Below are 19,416 nucleotides of genomic sequence, written 5' to 3' on the forward strand. Positions count from 1 at the left end.
GAAAAGCACTTTCCTTTTGTGTGTATATCTGTTCTGATAAGTAAGTTAAAAATATAAGTTATCATCTGTGTTTAATGTATGTAGTTTTGAAATTTTCCTGACATTGAATTTTAAATTATGCATGCTTCATTTTCTGGATAGTTGTGCATTTAACAAAAATCAACAATTCAACCTGTCAACAGTTTTTTTTCTAAAATTTCTTTGTGAAGCAAAAAAGTACATTTTGAAAAAATATGTTCAGTTTATAACTGGAATTATTTTGTCTTGAAATATTTTTCACTAACAAAGAATTTTTCCCCAAAATGATGCCTGATATGAAACACCCAAAAAAGGAAATGATTTCTCATCAACAAATAATTTGTTAAAAGTAGATGATTTGTTAAAGGCTCTCACTCAGGCAGTCAAGAGGACATAAAAGTCCTCTTCTCTTCCCAGACTCATATCTTTCTCCCGTGTACCTTCAGAAAATATTATAATTTTCAGTAACGTAGTTTTCCCTCTCACCTAAGTGTTTGTTGTTTATTTTCTCCTTTCTTCTGACTCTAGAACAGCTCATATTAAATAATAACAATAATAATAATAATAATAATAATAATAATAATAACAACAACAACAACAACTGATTGTATAAACAGGATTAGTATGGAGAATCTTTTCAGCTAACATTCAGGATGAAGGAAGATATATGTTACTAAAATGCATTATTGAATTGCTTTACTGTAATAAGAATAAACTTGTAATCAGAAGAGATCAGCCTAGTCCAGAAAACGTATTTTGGAGAGGGGTTGTCTCAGATCAGTGAGATCCGGATATGATTTCTGTAATTTACACATGTTAAGAGACCAGGCCTGTGCCACTTACTATGAGATTTTGGGAAAAACAGTTGTGCATGTTGAATTTCACCTGAATGCCATTGAAAACCACCCTCGATTTTTGGTGTTGACTTCTCCTGACAGACAGAACGTGAGTGTGGAAAAATCACTGATTCCTAGTGCAGAGTCCGGACTGATCTTTGCAACCGTGATCAGTGAGTGAGGAGCGAGCACTACTCATGGTAGGGGACATTGCGCTGTGCCTGCTCCTCATGGTAGCAGCTGCAGCACCAGCTGTTTCTCCACCATGAGCCACTTCTAGGTGACTGTCTGATCCCTGACATTTTGTTTGGACCTTAAAAACATAAAACACATAGGAATATATTTCTGGTGCTCATTGTGTGGTGCCCACATGTTTGAACTATAGGCACGTAGTATTTCTAAAGCACAAAACCGAAGATCATTGTGTAATTTTCTTAAGTGTTTTTTCTTAATAATTACAACTTAGTTACTCTGCTGATTAGGTGAAGCTTCAAGACAACTTGAAATACATAGGGTTTGAGATGAGTATGGCTATTGATAAATAACCACATTAGAACAAAATAGTGTTGTGGAAGTGGAAATAAATTGATCAATACAATCAGAAGTATATAGGAAATTTAGTGTTTCTGCATTAAAACTATATGCTCTGAGGTTCCTAAAATGAGGTGCCATTAAAGACTTACGAAAGCAAATAGTAAGATGCTATGACCATACAATGTGAGAATAGAAGCATACTGACAATAGTAGCTGTACTGCAAAATTCAAAAAACACAAACAGCACCTGGACTTGTGTCATCTTTTGCTTTGTTTCCTTGCTGGGCAAAAAAGGGAGGAATGAGGATAATCGTTCTTGGAGAAGGAGGAGTACTCCCTCTTGTCTCAGAATATACAGAATTTGTGAAAGGCCGTCACTGTTGATGTGATATGCCACTATTCCAAACATTGCAAGGAGGGAGTCCAAAGATGGGCTGCAATATCTGTCTACAGCTTGGGAAACCGAATTGCAAAATAAATGTTTTGAAGCATTGCTCACAGTTCCTTATGTGAGCAGCCGCAGGCTAATTCTGCAGACAGACAGGTGCCACCTTTACACTTATTAAGGTGTGAACTCCTAAAGTGAGAGAATACTTAGTGCAAGACCTACTTTAGAAACATTTAAATAGGAATCTTATTATAGCAACAAAACATAACCGCAGTGTCGGTGATCGGGTTAGTTTGCCATGTACTTAGTTATGCACTTGACTCAGCAGTAAAATATTTGCATGAAGTGTAATGGTCTGTGATACACAGGTCAGGTTTCTGTTCTCATGGTCTTTCATTCTACATCTAAATAAACTCATCTATTGCTCCATTCGGCTGAAAAAGCATCTCAGATTTCTCGCATGTCCTTAGATTTCCAGAAATGTGTTTTGCAATGTGTTCCACATTGTCAAGTGGCTGGAGAGCCACTTCTTTACTTTCAGCTTCTGCCTGAGAAGCATTGTCTGTGTCCTGAAGGAAATCTGAGCCCAGTTGCTCCAGTGTGGGATACACATGCCCTTTTTCAGCAATAGTTGTGTGCACCTTCAAATACCCCACACAGAGTGGGTTGTGTGGACGTTCCAAATGTTACGTGGCGCTGGCCCAAGGGTTGGAAATAATTTTGAGTACTTAATCCATGTTCATTAAGGTAGCTGGCAGTACTCAACATGAAGATTTGAACAGGAAGAATTGGGAGGACTGTTAATGACACTAAACATGAGATTTAGCAAAGAAACCCATGCTAAGTGTGTAGGATCTGAGCCTAGGGATTTGAACCAGCCCAGAGACAGCAAAACTGAAAAATATGAGCTACAGAATACAGAAGTCATTTCCTTCATAGTATACTACAAATATGAACAAATTGTAGGCATAGTTCTCCTTGGGAAATTTGATTATATCATTTACCTCTGCTGCAGTGGAGGCAGCAGAGATTTACCTGGTTTCCAACATGAGATCTCACTAACACCCAGAATCATGAAATGGAATGCAGAGTTTAACTTTGTGAGGTCCCAGTGCAGGTGGCCCTGATGTACACCTGAACTGTCGACAGTATGAACAGTATTTCAGTGATTCCAAAATATTGACTTTTTTTCACAGCACAGGACAGCTGTAGTGCCATTAGAGCCCTTTACATAGCTTTAGAATCAAAGAAGAAGAATTTTCGATTAACAACCTGCATGGTAAGAATGAGTGAGTTAGAGAGAGACCTGGATTATCAACTTTGGTTTATTGTTGCAGGAATTTCTACCTTTTTATTTACATTCTTTCTAAATGGTTGATTTCTAAAATGGTAACAGAGTTGTTGAGATAGTTTTCTTCTCATTTTCTTCCCATTCTTCCAGATGTCTGTGTGACCACAGCACTTTCATTCTATTTCAGTCCAAAACACAGCTGATATTTCACAAGACACCTGAGAATTCTTTCACACAAAGTCAGTAGGTTTCTTATACATCCATCTGAGTTGGCTCCCAGTAATCAGTAAAGAAGGTCCATTAGTGTAATATTGTGGGAATAGGCAGCTACTTTAACATAAAGGTTTTCTCTTTTCTGGGTGAGCATATCTGCACATTGGTTTTCTTCAACCATTTGCAGCTAGTAGAGGTCATGTACTGCGAAATGACTAGCATGCAACACGTAAGAACGTTCAATTAACTCTTTTAAAAATCACGCTTAAAAATATTTACCAATAAAAAAATACTGTTTGTTGTACTCTTGCTTCACTTGACCAAGCCCATTGCATTTACAGTCTCATCACACCTGCAGGGGATTCCTCCTAGATTTTCTTGGCCATAAGCACTGTGCAAACATCGCACAAGTTGTCAATAACTATTGCTAGTCCAGGAGTTGTTGCACTAGATTCCGTTTATTACCCTGCCTAGCCTGATGCCTGGCAGCAACTGAGCTTAAAAAAGAATCTTAAAAAAACTTTATGAACTTAAGAAAAAAATAATATCTAGACCCAGTTTTGCAACAGACTTAAGTGGTATATAAAGATATATATCAAGTTATGTGATGCAGAAAACCCTTGAGACCTTTCATTCTAAATCTTGTATGTGAAAAATACTTAAGAATGGTTTTTAAAAATTACGCTTAAAAATTACACTAGTACAGCTTCCTGGCATTAGTGCTCTATTGTTGGCATCTATTTTGTTTGGGTGGTAAACCATAGCCTGTTGTAACAGTGTGCATGCATTAAAAAAAAAAAAAAATGCACATAAGATATAAGAGAGAAAAGGAACCCTTTCATTGCCTTTTAATTACTGTTAGGAACAATTACCATTCCTTCAGAAACTGTGAAAGCAAACTGAGTGAAGAGTGCAAAACTGAGTGAAAATTTAGCAAAATTTCTATTCCTGCAGTAGTTCTTTTGTATGTACATACATTTTGAAGTGGAGGTAAACTGGAGCGTAGTTGGCTCTCATATTTATATAGATGCATTCTAAATTTCAACATTCTTTTTGATAGTCTTGGTGGTCAGTCATGGTGTCATATATATGGGATGTGCATTTAACATAGCCCAGTAAGAAACAGGAATACTCCATGAAATGGAAGGTCCATATTCTTCTGGAAAGAATTATGATAATTTCCACAAGTAAGGGCATACACATGTTCAAAACTTGAAATGACCATTAATATCTATTGAAACTTCTTCAAAAATTTGAAAGCTCTTTTCTTATTAAAATTAATGGGAAGTAGGCCTCCCAGTTTCCTAAAAATCGTGTAAATTCTCGATTTATATGGTTGGTGAAAAGCATTAGAGTAAACGAAAGAGAGATAAAAGAAAGGACAAACAACTGTGCATCTCGGTCTTCATTCTTCTAGGACTACCACAGATGTTTTTTCACTTAGTTTATTTTTGAAATCACACATTAAAAACAAGTAGGAATACGACTGCTTCAAAACTTCAAGAAATCAAAATACAAAAGTTATCCGATTTTTCAAGACTTAAAGACTTTGAATCATGACAATGCTGTTCAGAAATGTTGAGAAATATGGAAATAAGTTATTATTTCCTCGTTTTTGCTACTTTACACATTGAAAGATTCCTGGCTTACATGCTCAGTATGGAATTGTTGCCCTCACTCCGAGAATATCAAGAATCCAACCACGGTAATACCAAAACTGCATGTGAGGTACTGGTGTTACTAACAAGAAATGAACGAAGAGAAGTAAGCTTTGCTCTCTGTCCTGTCCTGAATAAACTTGTGCCCTACTTGGACTCTTAAATTCTTAAAACATGTAATATAGTTCAAAACATACTTTTCCAAGTTTTGGTTTTTTTTTTCTTTTTTACTAATTCTTCACTGACTGGTGCATGAAATAACTTTACTGGATGTTTTTAAAAAGTTATGTTGCAGGGATTACTCATGCAGTCTGTACTTGGACAGAATTCCTTCTAAAGTCAATGGCACTTGTGCCTAATTGCAGAATGTGGGAACATGCCCAAGAAGAGCATTCTATGATCAGAAAGCATTTGTCTTTATTTTCTGCCATTAGTCCAAATACAAAGTCTGGCACTGCGTTTCATGACACGTGCTGCTCCACTAGTTCTGTCTAGAAACAAGTTATTTTCTATGTAAAATATTTTTACGCTTTCAAGTCAATATCACAAACAACACGAGGAAAAATTATTTTCTTTGAAAACTTTTTGAAGTAAGAATGCTGTAAATTTGCAAATTCTGACATATTCCCTTTAAAACCTGTGCTTCTACTGTTTTTATTTTCATTATATATTACAAGCTATATCCGTAATGTTTAAAAATGTTCCATTCCAGCAAAAATATGGCTTTTAACCAAATAAACGTAAAGCCAACTTGCTCTAAAATCCATCTGTTTTTCATTTTCTTATAATCTATAATCAGGAAATCCATTCATACATGACTTATAATTTTTGCTCTTTCAAGTGGGTAGTGGAATGTGACGTTCTGCATACAGTCACATCTAAATTGATAATTCTCCAGGCAAAGTGTAATTTTAAAGCATAGGATGAAGGAAGGTTTAATTTGTATATTAGAAGTCTTATGCTTTTTTTTTTTTTGCCTCTGAATGTAAATTAGGCCATTTTCTTTGGTGGATTTTATCTGAAGGTGGGACATCTGCCTCCGAGCAGGCCACAGCTTTCTGAGTAAAGAGGATACAGTTTAAAGAGCTGGTTTAAATGCAGACTCTTCTTAACTTCAAACCGCACGCATGCATTCAGGATTGATTTTCAAATGATGGGTTTCTGTGTCATCGGTTTAAGGTCCACAGTCTTACATTCCTGAATCCACATTATACCAAGGAATAACAATTTGGTGGCTGGAAAGAGGAATGGTTATTATATGGCTCCAAAATGCTAGCTGGCATAATGTGCCGTGAACAGCAGAAAAGTACTGGTAAAGAGAAGATTGCAGTAGTTCTTAAAAATAATTTGATGTTCTAAAAATATAAATGTAAGTAATGTCATCACTGTTCAAAATACTTTACATCAGGAGGGAAATAATATAAAGGTCACAAGAAAGTTTCTGAATAGTGAAGTTTGGTATGAGTACATTATTCTCTTAATTTTTAATAGAAAATTATACTAAGTGAGTTTTCTGTAGAAAATGGGAATTCTTTCTTCTAAGAGTTCCTATTCTCTGAAAATCACAACTACAAAAACAAACATATAGATTGCAGTGCATGCTGTTTTGTTAAATATCTTAGGTCGCATATCACAGAACTAAATAAAAATGCACCGGTTCTTCAAACAGCTTCATGTTCACTCTCTGAACAAATCCGTGTCATACAGCAGAATTCACAAGGCAGTTTTACTTCCTGTTGGTAAAATAGCTCCTGTATGAGACCAGCCCCAGAGAAACTATACTTTTGCTTCAGTTTCTTCTGTCAGTCATTTCTCCACATCACTAGTTTTTCAGTATTCAGTTTGTAAAAGATCAACTTTTAAAAGGAACTGTAGTTTCTGGAAGAAAACATTTCTGTATACTCAAAATGCCACTTCTAATTTCACCACCTCTAGTAACACACAGCATTAATTAAAGCATAATATGTAGCAAATCCATGCTAATTTAAAAAAAAAAAAAAAAAGCCTACTGACACAAAATGGAAAATTCTTGAGAGTGTTCTTCTATTTTAGCTTGCTAAGTGTAAAATACACTTTTTTTTCATTCACTCATATTATCTCACTAATTGGAAGATATTATTAAGGAAACAAACAACAAGATTAAGTATGAAATTATTTTAATACAAAATCTCTAAAGTGACATGAGTGCTTCTAAGTTTTCATCCTAATCGTTTTTTTGCAAAAGCTTGGGAGATCATGATAAGAAAGAGTCTGAGAATAAAAAAGCCAGGCCAGGCCAGTAACTTAAGGCACCTCACAAATACGGAAGTCAAGCACTTTGTGATACTTTTCCTGTGTCCTAAGCCTAGTGTTCATAGTTCAGGGTTTTCCAGAGCCTGAAATGGTGAGTTTGTATTGCCTTTGACAGATTTTTTTTTTCCCATGCATTAGCTGATCTGATAAAAACAATTTGCTGATGTGCTTGCAGATTAAAAACACGATTTAATGTTAGTCATGCTTGGACACACTTCATTATTCTAACTAGAAGACAGATTCACTCTCATGTATTGTCATTTTTATGCCCGCTTCGTAGACTTTATCAAATTTAGTTCCATAATCCATTTATGACCTTTAGGGCTGTAAACCCCACTTCGCATGGGGGAGGAAACAGCGGGAGGAAGTGAGATACTGAGATTTTCACTCACTTTGGGACTACAAGGGAAATTTGAAGGTCCAGGGCATCTAGATCATGGGACTCTGCCACTCTCACTAGATCATCTTCACACCATTTCTAGGTTGTGTGTCACAGCTTGTGAGCAGTGAATAAAAGATAAGCACAGCATAGAAAGTCTCCCCCAGCATTTGTTTTCTTGGTATTTTTGCATGAAAATTTTCCCATTCTGTACTTTTCCCTCTCTACGACAGTTTCTGTATCTCTCTTGAGCCTGTGCAGACCGAACTTCAAAGATACACTAAAAATTCATCTCTTGGCCTGGATTTTGAGTGGGCAAGAGTTGAAATTAGGTGGATGAGACAGGAAGGTCTCATTTTTGGCAGAATGGTAGGTCAGTAACCTTACGGATATACAGTTGTCGTTACTACATAGTGAGAGAAGGAAACTCTCTTCTGAAAAAGGCAAATGAATAATCGTTCCTGGGGCCTGCAAAAAGCAGCAAAGAGATGCAGATGAAAGATAATAGTGGTATTTTCCAAATAAGGTTATGCTCTTGCTCCCATTGACTTTAGTGTTGACAGAATCAGGTCCAAAAAGCGTGGCAAAAGAGAGCCAAAAGCATTTAAGAGTCTTCCTAGTCCTCCCCCTGCCTTTTCTGGAAATTATAGCCTTGTTATACTCATCCTTTGTTTAAAAACAAAACAAAATCATGACCTAGAAAAGGCTGAGTCATGCAAGGCAGAATCCTCTGTAGTTGTCAGGAAAACACAGCATAGCTTTGACATTTTTTTAAGCCATAAGACTGTCCAACTTTTCTGATTCCGTTGTCAGGCAAACATCAGATATATATATTGGTTGCTTCAAGTACACAATATATTGTGCTATATACCATAGTGCTGTAAACAGAGTCGTATAATCAAGTTAATTTCAGCACATGACTGAGATGTCAGCTGCACTGAGAGAAAACATTTTAAAACCAGTTGTTCCAAATATGGCATTTGGTTTATTTTCCTATAAATGCACGTTACATAACACAGGTATTTACCTCGATCTGTTTGTATTTGACATTTTTAGCGTTCAATCTTAGAAAACACGTTGGGGTTTATAATGCTTCTCTTTTTTCTTTTATTTTTGTCTTTCTCTTTTTTTATTTTACCTATACAGGAAATGGATATGGCAACCCCCGCAACTCTCCAGGTCTGCTGGTCTCACCTGGCAACTTGAACAAGAATATGCAAGCAAAATCTCCGCCTCCAATGAATTTGGGAATGAACAACCGTAAACCAGATCTCCGTGTGCTTATTCCACCTGGCAGCAAGAATACGATGCCATCAGTGGTAATGCATTTTCAAAGCTTTTTTCTCAATCTCCTTCAGATAAGAGATATTTAGTAATTTCAGGGCCTGCTCAAGCAACATAAAATCAGCAGAATAACATTACACATTGTTGCTTGGTTTGGTCTTTCTGTTTAACCTTAAGGTTTGACATCGAGCTGAGGATGTAGGCAGAGCCTGTTTGATTGCTTTTATGAAGTCATATTTACTTCCTCCCTTTTTTCTGTTGAGTTGCAAAATAGGAGCTGTATCCTGCACAGTCTAAACTTCTGCAGCTTCTCTCCTAGTGGCTGGAAGAACCTTTCCTGGATTTGTTATAGAGGCTGAATTTTACCCCGAGTATTCCTAACCTACTGTGGTTTTCTTAAATATTTAGCCACACAGACTCTCAGCAGATGGCAGTTTAATTACAAATAAATTAACATGAACTCTATTGCTCTCAGCTCCAAAGGACAAATTTTTTTATGGTAAGAGGTAGTGAGCAGAGCAGGATAAAAAGGAGCATGAAACTGCTGTATCTCCTGCCAGGATTAACAAAATTTAGGCAGGCTGTTATGCTAGAAGGTTAAATCTTGAAGGTGTCATTCGAGTATCTTGTAGTTCCCTTACGAAAGTTGGTCAGTGGCTGAAATTAAATCTTTCATGAGTGATTTAACCTTAAAAGTGAGCTTAATTTAAAAAGGATCTGGATTGTAAATTTAAGTGACACTATAAACACTTTTTTTTCCGTTATGTAACAGACACTATTAAAACAACTTCCAATTTGGTTAGTTCAGCTTGACACACAATAAATCAACTTTGATCATCAGACTAAAACCCCCCATAAATGTGATGGTGCCTTCTAAGAGGATAAGTCACAAATAGTCTCCTACAGGGCAATGCTCAAAGTCAACCAAGGCAGTGACAAGCTGTCTGCATCAAATGATTAATACCAAGGTCCTTAAAACTGATACTTTCCAAGGGATTCAGCGAATGGTCAGGTCTCTTGAAACCAGGTATATAGCAACACAGCACGCAGCCACTGGGGCTGTGGAGGAAATAATGAATTATTAGAGAAAGCCCTGTGCTGAAAACTGCATAGATTGTCCTCGCAATTGAGACAAACATCCTGTTAGAAGGACAAAGAAGAGATCTATGAAGTGTTGTTTTTTTCCAAACTATGCTCAGAAAGGGCTTAATCTGTTCCCCCCTATCAGATGAAGGTATTCCCTAGGCTAGAAATCTACATCCTGGTAAATATTTATATTCACTAATTTTTAATGCTCCTTTCCTATGCACTCAGTCTGAGGATGTTGATCTGCTCCTGGTAAGTGGTAGTGATGTTCATCTTAATAATGAGAAAAAAATATCAGTTCTTTTGAACGATTGATACATGTGCAGGTGAAGTGTTGATTGAAACAAAATGAAAAACTTTACCATAACTATTTTGTGAACAAAAATGTCATGATAATTTTTGAAATACAACAATATGGGAAGGCCAAGTGCAGTTTTTGCACATATTCAAATTATGCATGATAGAATAAAGCTTTCTTGTTGCTGGTGCTTTGAAACCATGCAAACTTCTGCTGTTGAATGTGGTGCACCCTTATGACAATTTTTTGGTGGCTCTCAGGTCATTTTACCCTGCCACTCACAGGAGTAGTGTTCTCAGGTGCAGTTTTTACAGTGCAACATCTAGTGCCCTGGAGTTAAATATAAATGTGTAACCGCTGTGCTACCTAAGGCTCCTGAAGTTTGCTTTATTGCACAAAAATTAAGTAGTCAGAGCACCATCTGCTGGTAAGAGTTCAGCCTTCAGCAATCTCGGGGTGCCCCTCACTTTCAAAGCATAAAACCCAGTAGGACTGGGTTTGGGGTTTTTTCTTTCACTTTTTTTTTGTGGTTTTTTTTTTTTTTTTTTTCGACTGAGTGAAAAGGAAAACAATGGGAATAGAGTTTACATGTTTCAGTAGTTTTTCACACGATCTGTTCTTCTACCCCAATAAAGGCAATTTGACTTGTTACTAGTTCAGTTACCTAGGAGATACTGATGTAATGGGTTACTATGGTGACAACGGGTCTCTTGAAGGCTTGTAAATGATAGGGTTGGCAGAGTTCATAAAAGCCACATGTTAAATGATTAATTTCTAGAAATTCATACCAGCCTGTATTTCTCATGCACAAATCACACCCAGAAAGCTAACATGCTCAACTGACTTAAGACTAGTCAATAATATGTCTATTTTACTTACTTTAAAAGAATCAGAGGATAAATAACTCCCAGTCTGCTCAGTCATTGGCTACTCCAGTGGTTTCCGTAGCAACTCCTACTCTACCAGGGCAAGGGATGGGAGGATACCCATCAGCCATCTCAACAACATATGGTACTGGTAAGTATCGATGTAAGATGTAAAGTAGGGGGAGGGAGCAAGACACTGACAAATGTCTATCTCTGTACTAATGAATTAGCTAATGTTCGTTGGGAGAAACTGAAAAATTCATAGTTGATATGCTTCTACACTTCATTTACTTATTCTTCATCTGTCAGTAACCTGAGACATACCTATTTAAAAGTTAGCTATTTTGTTCAAACAGAAAACCGCTTTGATAGCTTTCTTTCATTAGCTTTAATTAAAAGTGTAACTTAAAAGACATTTCTCAATCTTTCTAGCACCGCAGGTAATTTCATGTGGTTGAGTGCACCTTCCTAACACCATAAGGGTGGTGGGAGCAAGTGGCTCCACTGGCTTCACAACGGAGCCCGATAACTTTGTGGGCTATCAGACTCGAAATGAAGCCTCAAGAGATCCTTTCCAGTTCCCACTGCACATTTTTGCTGTATAGAATATGCAGATGTACAGATCCAACACTCATAAGAGAAGGCACGCGTTGTTCAGACACAGGCTGCCTGCTAGGTTCTGCAAGGAAGACTGAAACTGAAATATTACGATGTTTTTTCACGTTTTTGACTCTGTGAGAATGCATCTGAAGTTAACGGTGGGTATAGAGGCCAAGAGTGCTTTGGATCTCATAGATTCAGAGAAGCCCTGCTAAATTACAGCATAATTATTAGTGCATTATTTGCTCTGAAGTTAATGAGTTGAGGGAAGAGGAAGGCCTAGTTTTTTCTGCTGCAACTTAATGTGATTGGTATAATTAAAATTAAAAGGCTTATAAAGTGACATGTGAAAATTACGATGCTAGTTATTGTTTAATTGCTTCCTCTTTAATTCTCTTTTAATTATTGTCTTTTCTGTTTTCAAATCTAGAATATTCTCTGAGTAGTGCAGACATATCATCTCTCTCTGGGTTTAATACAGCCAGTGCTCTCCATCTTGGTTCTGTGACTGGCTGGCAACAGCAACACCTACATAACATGCCACCATCTGCCCTCAGTCAATTGGGGTAAGCAGTGTTTTCATTATTTTATTGTTCTATAGCGACCTCAGCCTCCCCAGTAATCCCAAATCTGAAATATATCAAGATAACATGTCAGCATATATGCACTGTGTGTAAAAGCTCCATTTCCCTGAACTGAAACTGCATATTTCATTTTTGTTACATAGCTAGATGAAATATTCTGTGTCCATGACATATTCTCAGTACTGTAGTAAAGACTGCTCATCATGTTTTACTCTTTATTTCTTTAAATAGCATTTTATTTCACTACTGAAGACCAAACTAAACACTTATATTGTGCTATTGCTGTATTTTGCGATTTATGCCAATTCCAGTTACTATAGCACAAACTTTTACAGTAAACTAGACAACTTTCTAAATATTTTTAACCAAGTAAGAGTGACCTAGTGATGTGACCTGAGATTAAGCCTTAACCTTATATTATAATCACATACTCCCTTCTGCTCAGCTCTGACATTCAGGTTTCATTTGCTCAGAAATGTTTTCTACAAGCAAATAATAAAATTAGGCCTAAGAACCGTAAACCCACAGAACCCGTTGTGATTTGCCTGTGTTGAGGAGGACAGAGGTATTCGTGCCCTCTAGTGGATAATTTCAAGACATTTGCTCAAAATTGGTGAAGCTCACTGCTAAATCACTTCAGGGTTTTTAAAAGTGTGAAAGAAGTCAACTAATGCATTCTTGAAAAAGCAACTTATTGGTTTGTTGACATGAATCTTTAGGAGTATGATTTTCTAAAACCAATATCCACATTTCTGTTGAGTAAGATTGTAGGCATTCACCGGCACACCACACATAGCCTAAGGTATGGCTAGATATGTTTGAATTTTTAAAATTTTCATTATAAAAAATAGAAGCTGAAAACAACTGGAGTGTACTTATGAGGAGAAATATAATTCACATGCATTTGAATAGTAAACTTTTTTAGGCAGAGGTTTTGCATATATGCACTATTTTTATTTTTTTTTTTGCAAGATGATTGACATCATGTGAAACTATTCAATACTATAAATGTGGTTTAAATTTCAAAATTCTCCTTCTAATTTATTCGACCACATTTTGTAGCTTAATGTAATTTCTTTACCGTGTACAGAGGGTTTGGGTTTTTAAAAGACAGCTATACAAGTGTTTCAGATGAAATATAATTTTTTCTGAAGCTCACTTCAATATAAATAAGCATATGTAGATACTAACTACATAAAAACATACAACTGAAATATTTGCTGTGCTAGAAAAAACAGTCAATAGCTTTTTCTTATGCTGCTTCTATTTTCTTTTTGAGTTTGCACCATTTTGAGGCAACATTCAGACTAACGGTACAACTAAAGACATAAAGTCTCAAATAAATCGAAAACTCACATGTTAGATATCAATGTATAACCTTACAATAAGCTGATTGTTTTAAGTGGTGTACCAAGGAATGTAATAAGGCTATTCGGTTAACCAAAAAAAAAAATATATATAAATAAAAAAATTAAATCCTAAACTAACTACATGCCTTTTCAGATACGTCACACATCATCATCTGTTTCTAATTCATATCACAGAATGTCTAAGTGTAATGGCTTTGGCTGGTGGAATACATTCTGAGTTGCTACTTTTCTTATTATTCTTTCAGTGATTTGTAAATGAATTCAGCTATAAAAGCTGCTTCACTGGTAGTTCTGGAGAAGTCTTCTATCTGTGCATAAAATAATAAGCCTTTCTTTATTTTATTTTATTTTAGTCACAGAGTTCTATATGCAAAAGAACCTGTGTTGACATTTCGATTACTCGAGAAACTCGAAATTGTACAGAACATATTCAGTCCGTGTCAACCTGAGATAGAATTTTCAGGAATATTAAAAACAGTCACACAAAACTACAATCATCCCCAAACATCTGAGAAAATATATCTAGAAAGGGCTGGACAATCCAAATCCCTGTACTGAGTGAGGTTGTAGACTGGGAAGATTTGGGAAGTGTGAGATAACATTGGGCTGTAAAGACCTGTGAGAAAACAGAGTTACTAGAAAAGACATCCTAGTTCTCGTTGTTTTTCACTGGAGCCCAAAGGAAAAAACCAGCTCTTCTTCCTCAAAGCATGACAGAAGAATATGGTCAGTAATAGAATAGGATACGGTTAAATGCATAAGCTTGCTCCAGAGAAGTCCCCAACCATTTCAGCACCACTGTCAGAACCACTTTTAAGATAACTGGAAACCTCTACAACCTAATTCTTTGTGTTGGTCCTGCAACTAGAAATTGTACTAATGCCCGTGGGCTTTAGGGCAAATACCTGAGGGCATGGGAGTGATTTGCTTCCCACATTTGAGCAGCTTTTCATGGAATCATAGAATCATTTTGGTTAGAAGGCACCCTCAAGATCATCAAGTCCAACCATTAACCCAACACTGGCACTAACCTATGTCCCTAAGAACCTCATCTATGTGTCTTTTAAACCCCTCCAGGGATGGTGACTCCACCCCTTCCCCAGGCAGCCTGTTCCAATGCCAGGCAACCCCTTCTGGGAAGAAATTTTTCCTAATGTCCAATCTAAACCTCCCCTGGTGCAACTTGAGGCCATTTCCTCTTGTCCTATCGCTTGTTACCTGGGAGAAGAGACCAACACCCTCCACTCTTTTAACTAGGTCTACATCTGGAAAAAAAATACACACAAATTCTGTTGACAAGCAATCCCTCCCAAAACTTTGGGATTTTTTCTGAATATTGCTGTAGTGTCCCTTACAGACCAGATTACTGCTTATTTAACATGAAGCAAAGACTCTACTAAAAGTTAATTGCTGCTAACCAAAAGAGAATTCCATTCCAAACTTTGAAATAAATGATCTCAACTTTTTAGGCACAAGTCCATTATATGGAAAATGTTATTTCATCTGTATTTCCCAGTCTAAGAGAGAATCTTTTCTTCCTCAGGTATCATCTGCAGGTTAAATTTTGTCTTTCCTAAATTACAAGTGCAAACATAGAAATGCAGCCATAGTATTTCATCTGAAGAATCTTTAGTATAGATAATGATTTATGTAAAATAATCTTCCCCAGATTTTTACAAACTGGAACAAAAAATTGCCCAAATCCATGCACACTGTTGACTTGTTCTGCGACTTTTACATAGCAAGCCTATTATTTAGTAACAGTTAATTTTGAATAGATAATAGCCATAGCTAGATGGGGGCAATTATTCTCAATTGAACCATTTTTACTGAAAAATTTAGATGCAGTGACATCACGTTTATGACTTTGTATCAGTTCTGGCAAATTCCTTGTTTTGAATAAAAGACATATATATAGGATTAAGCCTTTTTTCTTGTACCACCATTGTAAATAAGCAGGACATTGTACGATTCTATAAGATGTTCTAGTTATTCAGTTTCATATTATTCTTTGTTTATTAATTTATTATTAAAGTGTAGACCTTAATGTGCTATAATGTGATAATCAAAAGATTTTGGCACAGAGATTCTTAGTCTGCTTTTACATTTATCAAAAAGTAGGAAAACACAACTTTGCTTTTACCTGAAAGAGAAGCTGAAGGGAGGGTGGAAGGCTGCATTGCTAGCAAGAAAACAATATCCTCTCTTCCCCTAGTTACAGACTAGCACATAATAAAAGTTACATAACTAAATTTTGCAGTGTATTTCCAATTATTCCTTATATATATTAATTGAGGAAAAATATACAAAGCGAAGAAGTAAATTAATTTAGAGAGGTACCTGTAGGCATAAAAGAAAAGGTATGTGAGGCTCTTTCTTCCTTTAAGAAACCATTCTCTCCCTCTGAAAAATCCCATTTATCTGGTGCATGATCCTGTCCTCGCTCATCACCTACTCACACCTGCCCTTCTGTCTGTGCACGCTGACCTTCCATCCCCATGGGAGATTTGAATAGACGGAGACAAACACAGAAGTGATCTCCCTGGCACCAACAATGACTGAACTCACTTGCATCCTGACTTGCTTCCCATCCCTCCCATGGCAGAGGCGTTGAGCCCAGATAGGAACCAGCATTTCTCCCATGTGGCTGCTGTGTTCTGCGTAAACGCCACGTTTTTCACTATGTTGGTCTCAACAGGAACTGCTGTGCAAAATTAAAACATTAATTTTCTTCATTGTCCACATAAAATCAAACGTTTTCATAAAATATGTGGGAAAAAGGTGGTTATGTCAACATGAGTGGATTGCATGGCACTCATTGAGTGCTTATAATTATACACAATCCTTTCAAGCCTCTTGCTTTATTTTCTCTGTGGATTTTCCATATCCAAAACCTGTTTGTTTTTCAGTGAACTCAGTGTAGGTTTCAGATGATGAAAATACAGCATGCCTGGACCAAAATTACAGAATTATATGAAGCAATAGTGTAAAATATAGCATGATATGTATAGGTACATCTGTTTCTACACTCACACATGAGCATATACAAAAATAAATAATTTTGTAGCATTTTCTGATACAGCTTCTATTCTACATAGAAGTCAATCCTCTGTTTAGATTACAGGTCTAAAGGCTGCACATAATTACGTACTGATTCACCATTCATATCTATATGTAACTAGTTTTCCCTTGTAGTTGACATGTAGCTTACATGAAATTCTCATAAAAATGTTTCAGAGATTTTTAATGAAATGGTGTAAATTATAGTCACAAAATACACCAGATGTTGAAACTCAAAAATAGCTTTACCAAAAAAATACTATATTTAAAAAAAAAAAAAAAGATGACACAAAATAATTGCTTCAATTTATTTATATTGTTTTAAATGTCACAAATTTAGTCCTGACCTGCCAAAATGACTTCTTAACCATTTTTCAGTTTACAAAAAAAGGTTTAAAATGGAGATCCACCTGCAGCATTTTTAAAACTGCCACAAATTTGTATGCCAGGTATTTACTTAACCCCCCCAATGAGTCAACAGGAAATCTAAAGAAAAGCCAATAGACATGCATTCTCACACTTCTGAAACAATTTTTAAAAAGCGACATCTCGGTGTAGCAAAACTAGCTCTGTTTCGTAGGAAATGCAGCTTACCCCTCTAGATTCGTTCTATTGTTCACAACAGAATGCAAGTATGTTCCCTGTGAACAAATTTGACTGAATATGGTTGTAATTAACTAGCCTGGGTTTTTAGCTGTCCCCAGCTTTGCGAAGTGACACGTCACCTGCTCATATCAAACACTTTTAAATCAAATCTCCAGGTTCCACCGTCCTATACTACAGGACTTTCAGGTTTAGCTATAAGCTTGGCATCTAAAGTATATGTAATCTTACCACACATGCTAAGCTAGCAGCCTGTTTTCCCAGGTGAAGCCTTAGCACCTCCTAAGCAACAGAAAAATGAAGTCACTGGAAATGAAAAGCAGAGGGAAAAAAAAATATATATATATATATGTATATATATATATAAAATTATTACTATTATTATTATTATTGTATTCTTCCCAACAAGTTTTCAGGAAATGAGTGGAATATTTCACTAAACTGGAATGATGGAGTCTGATATTTACGGTTTCTCATATCTGTTAATTTAATGGCTACAAAAAGCAAAGAAAATACCCTCTTTGCCAAAAAATGTTTCTATTTGCTACTTTGAGGTCTATTACTCACTAACTCTGTGACTTACGAAATGGATCACTGCAAATGTCGATACACTTGCCTGTACAGGAATGAAGGGTAGATAAAAGCAATTGGAGGTAGAACATCCTGGTTTTTTCTGTTTTCTAACAAGATACATCCATTATTAAAGACTGCAACAATTCCTTGTAAAAGCAGCTGGTATCATTTGATATTGAAGCCATATAGTTCCATTTTAAATCTGTCAGAAGAAAAGAAAACAACATTTTACTTTTCTTCAAAGTTACAGTAAATGTTGCTTCAGCAAAGCTTAGTTCCCAGTTAATAGGATATCAGGAAAAGCAGGATGTTTCAAGAAATTAAAAGACCACATCTAAACTTAGGTGTTTCTTCTACATATTTGAAAATAACTTCCAAATACTGAAAACTCTTGTTTGTAGTAAAAATCCCTGCACATCCCTTTAGGTTTGAAATCTTCCGAGGCCAAGTGGCCTGTTGCCCCTACTGCTTTCAATTACATATAAAATACTCACTACTAAAAAACTAGAAAGTGTGTGTCTGGATTTAGACACTAACTTCAGCCTAGCAAATGTTCCCTGAAGTGGAACATAATGTGACCTGCATGTTGAGAACTCTTGCTTTAATAGTGAAGAGAAAAGCCAGGTTTTGCCAGGAGGTGGTGCTTTTGTACAAAACATCCTGCAAATGCAAGTGATCTCATTTTCTCCCATAAAGCACATTCTCAGTATTCAGTCTCCTCCCCGCCTGTTTCAGCTTTGCTCTGCTACTACCTACCCACAAAAGTGCACTTAGAACAGCTAAATAGCTCGCCTTTGAAAAAGTTTTAGTGTAGAGGTTTCTCTTGATGCTTGGAGCATCCTTTGAGCTGGGCTTTCCTACAGGCACACAGCACAGTCCTCTGACATCTTCCACTACTCTTCAGCTTCTTTGGTACTTTATTCAAAAGTGTTTTGGACTGAGTTAGGAATTCATAGATTCAAACCATAAATCATATCTAAATTCTTGCCTGCCTGTGGTGTTTTATTAGTGTCAGTCCTAGGAGTAGTAATTTCAACTCTATTCTGAAAGGTATAAAATACACCTGGCCCAACTTTCTTGTTTCTGTTTTGCATCTGAAGTCCTGGGTTGAAATGAACGGCCAAAAAAATAGTTGGGTGCATTCAAACTGATTGGATTGATCCCAGCAGAAATTCCTTGCCTCCCCTGGCTCAGCCGGTGCATACACACACACAACCATTAGTTATAAAGAAACCTGCAGGTGGTTCCAACAGTGCAAAGGCTCGCCTTCCAAAATTTGCTGTGACACTTGAGTCAAAAAAAAGGAAAAGAGAGACACCGAAAGTGGGACCTCCTTTCAAACAGAGGGCATGTCCTGCTCAAGCCAACCACATTTGTGGTGCTTTCGTCTCTTTGGATTTGTGAATTCTGCCTGGAAAAGTGTCCTCCTGCCCTCCGGACGTCCCGGTCTTGGCACGAGCCTTTACACTGGTGTTTTGTGTGA

The 19,416-nt window shown here is 36.6% G+C and overlaps 1 protein-coding gene across 19 annotated transcripts in view; it reads left to right on the forward strand.

Moving 5' to 3' along the window:
* Positions 1 to 19,416, forward strand: part of MEF2C (myocyte enhancer factor 2C) — a 141,366-nt gene that overhangs the window by 117,081 nt on the left and 4,869 nt on the right. For 13 of the 19 annotated variants that reach the window (XM_071802326.1, XM_071802324.1, XM_071802325.1 and 10 more), the window contains 4 exons: positions 8,756 to 8,928; positions 10,208 to 10,231; positions 11,165 to 11,294; positions 12,174 to 12,309. In XM_071802326.1, coding sequence (XP_071658427.1) covers positions 8,756 to 8,928; positions 10,208 to 10,231; positions 11,165 to 11,294; positions 12,174 to 12,309 — 463 coding nt within the window. The remainder of the gene's footprint in view (positions 1 to 8,755; positions 8,929 to 10,207; positions 10,232 to 11,164; positions 11,295 to 12,173; positions 12,310 to 19,416) is intronic. The other 6 variants (XM_071802334.1, XM_071802337.1, XM_071802341.1 and 3 more) reach the window with 1 other exon arrangement.

Source organism: Patagioenas fasciata, chromosome Z (assembly GCF_037038585.1).
Source record: "Patagioenas fasciata isolate bPatFas1 chromosome Z, bPatFas1.hap1, whole genome shotgun sequence".
Taxonomy (NCBI): domain Eukaryota; kingdom Metazoa; phylum Chordata; class Aves; order Columbiformes; family Columbidae; genus Patagioenas; species Patagioenas fasciata.